Source organism: Limulus polyphemus, unplaced genomic scaffold (assembly GCF_000517525.1).
Source record: "Limulus polyphemus unplaced genomic scaffold, Limulus_polyphemus-2.1.2 Scaffold329, whole genome shotgun sequence".
Lineage (NCBI taxonomy): Eukaryota > Metazoa > Arthropoda > Merostomata > Xiphosura > Limulidae > Limulus > Limulus polyphemus.
In genome coordinates this window covers 364,252-367,633 of record NW_013665939.1, presented here as the reverse complement: position 1 = coordinate 367,633, position 3,382 = coordinate 364,252, and the positions used below count along the sequence as shown (strand labels likewise).

The 3,382-nt window shown below is 32.1% G+C and overlaps 1 protein-coding gene across 1 annotated transcript in view; it reads right to left on the bottom strand.

Moving 5' to 3' along the window:
- Positions 1-2,758: 2,758 nt before the first annotated feature.
- LOC106457427 (pancreatic triacylglycerol lipase-like) overlaps positions 2,759-3,382 on the bottom strand; it is a 38,190-nt gene continuing 37,566 nt past the window's right edge. The window contains exon 10 of the mRNA XM_013916841.2: positions 2,759-2,929. Within this exon, the coding sequence (XP_013772295.1) occupies positions 2,848-2,929 (82 nt within the window). The 3' untranslated portion in view covers positions 2,759-2,847. The remainder of the gene's footprint in view (positions 2,930-3,382) is intronic.

Sequence of the window (3,382 nt, the reverse complement as noted above, 5' to 3'; positions counted from 1 at the left end):
GAACTTATAAAGAAACGTATTCGGGAAGACATATTGATCATAAACGAAGTTCATCGATTATATATAGTAAAACATTCTTAATACCCCCTAGTGGCACAGATGTAAGTCTGCGGACTTAAAACCCTAGAAGCCGGGTTTCTATAGCCGTGTTGGGCACAGCACAGATAGTCCATTGTGTAGATCTGTGAACTACATACAAACTTAATACGTCAGTTCAGTTCCTTATCTGCAGAAATAACCACTCTTTTCTATTAAGAGTAAAAAAAAACAACAACAAAGTTTTGGCACAATTAAAGATAAAGTCTTTAATAGTTGTTTCAGCCGACTAGTTTCGGTAACACAGTTATCATCATGAGATTTTACTGTTAACACACTCTTTGCTCTCTCTATATATCTATATCTATTTATAACATCTAAAAGTGAGAAGAAAAGAAAAATACCCCCCCCCCCCACAAGTATAAATATTTTACCATGTGTGAAGGAGAACACTATCCTTTCAATCTCATTTTTAACTGTTTTACAAGGAGAACACTATCCTTTCAATCTCATTTTTAACTGTTTTACAAGGAGAACACTATCCTTTCAATCTCATTTTTAACTGTTTTATAAGGAGAACTATCCTTTCAATCTCATTTTTAACTGTTTTACAAGGAGAACACTATCCTTTCAATCTCATTTTTAACTGTTTTACAAGGAGAACACTATCCTTTCAATCTCATTTTTTAACTGTTTTACATGTCTTATACCTGAAGTTATGGGAGACCTTTAGAACATATTGAAGTTTAATAAGCATTTTGTTTCACAGTTAGATGGTCTGAAATATGTCTATGAATTTTTCTTTATATTATCTTAATGTTTCAGTAACTATGAATTTTTAGTATGTTACGTAAAAACAAAGACTGTTCATTCCTAGCATGAAAAGAGTGTAACGATAAAACTCTTTACCTGTAGCTTGACAAGAGAATAATGATACAGCATCTTACTTTTATTGTGAGAAGAATATAATATACAACAGTTTACTTTCAATGTGACAATAGTATAATGCTAAAACACTTTACTTCTAATGTGACAATAGTATAATGATAAAAGACTTTAATGTAACAACAGTGTTGAGATAAACATTTTACATCTACTGTGGCAAGAGGGTAATGATAAGACTTTTATTTGTAGCTTGACAAGAGTATAATGATCAAAGACTTTAATGTAACAACAGTGTTGAGATAAACACCTTACTTCCAGTATAACAAGAGTGTAATGGCAAAACACTTCATTTCCAGCATGACAAAAGTTTAATGATAAAACTAACTTGATAATGACAAGGCTGTTAAGATAAACGCTTAACTTCTAGTGTGAAAAAACTCAACGATAAAAAAAAATCCCGCTTTGCATCCAAATACAACAATATAGAAAACTCCAGGCATTATATCTGCAAACGACAACATAGAAAGCTTTATATCGTGTGTTTCGTTTTGATATTCGCTTAAAGCTTCTCAAGGGCAATCTGTGTTAGCCGTCCTTCATTTTGAACTGATAGACACAAAGAAGGCAGCTAGTCAACAGCACCAAACGCTAACTCTTACACTTATCATGTTTGACCGAATAGTGAGACTTGACTGTCGCTTTTATAGCATACCAAAATGCAGAGCGCAATTTCTACTTGGCAATAAGGGGAAGCGAACACTGGATCCGCAGCTCCATAGTCTGGCACACTAACCACTGAACGACACTCGGCCCAAGAATTTTTCAATTAACATGCAACAGTAAGGAAAACTTCACGAGTTATATTTTCATGCAACATTATAAGAGACTCTTGCTTTTTGCAATAACGGAAGTTTTTTTCTTTTAAGTGCAGAGGACGTCTTATTTTAGATTTAATAATTCTGTATCATCTTTTGAAGAAGACGATACCTCTCAGTAAAAAAACTTCAGCATTAGTGTCAATGTGGAATTTCTTTTTATAGGTAAGATCGGATTTATTTCCCGACATTTCTAGTAATGACTAGAACATATGAAACTAGTTTTTGTTATCCTGCGAAATATTTCTAGTAATAACGAAAGCCATCACCAGTTAGAAGTATTTTTTGTTCTCCTGGGAAATAATTTTAGTAATAACAAGGATTTTCAACACCTAGAACTAGTTTTTGTTATCCTGGGAAATGCATCTAGTAATTACAAGGATTTTCAACAACTAGAAGTAGTTTTTGTTATACATTAATCAACACTATTTTAAACGTGTAAAGTTGTCAGTATTATAATTTTAAACATAAGTTACAAATTTAACACCATGTTGTTTATATATAGCAGCAAGGAAAGAACATACCAGTACCAATTGAACATGTATATTTATTTTAGATGACATCAAGAAAATGTGCAAGAGAATGTTTACATAACAAAAATAAATCCAAACTTTAGACACTGTGCAGGCTTACTTATTACCTAATGAAACAAGAACTGTTAACATCAGAGTTTAAATGGAAATATAGAAAGAAGGGGCGAAGATAGGATAAGTCTAATGTGAAATGTTTTGTAAATGTCCATAAAGAAAAGTTGCTTACGAAAATTGCTTATCAGAGAGAGGTGTTAAAATATTCTAGCAGTTAAGTTATACAAATAAAGTAATTTCATATTCCATTAAAAACTTATGATTGAAAGTATCAGTAATTTTGGGTAAACCCGAAGGAATAAAAAATACCATAAATGAAATAATAATATAAAAAATTACAGAAAATAATACAAACAATCAAAGAGGAGAGGCACTACTTTTTGCAACTACTTTTAAGAAGTTCAATCATTTTTTTAAACAGAGCATCAATTTTGTTTGTATATTTTATTTTATTATTTTCGGAATTATGCACACTCTCCACCCTTAAAAAAAGGTTTCACTTCATTTGGATAAAGATCTGGTTCTCCAGGTGGGCAAAACACTTCCCTAAAATAAATGTGAGAGAAATAAATAATTAGTATGTTTGTTTGTCAGAAGCCCATACTGACATCTGAGCATTTCATACCGATCATTTTATGTAAGATACAAAAAATAGGTAAATAACACGTAAAGTTTTGCTTTTAATGAAGAAAAATATATCTTTTTAAACTCTTAACAGTAGTGAGTTACTTTTCTTTCATCACTAAACACTGACAAATAGACTGAACTGTTAACACTACACACTGACAAACAGACTGAACTGTCAACACTAAACACTGACAAATAGACTGAACTGTCAACACTAAACACTGACAAACAGACTGAACTGTCAACACTACACACTGACAAATAGGCTGAACTGTCAACACTAAGCACTGACAAACAGGCTGAATTGTCAACACTACACACTGACAAACAGGCTGAACTGTCAGCACTAAACACTGACAAACAGGCTGAACT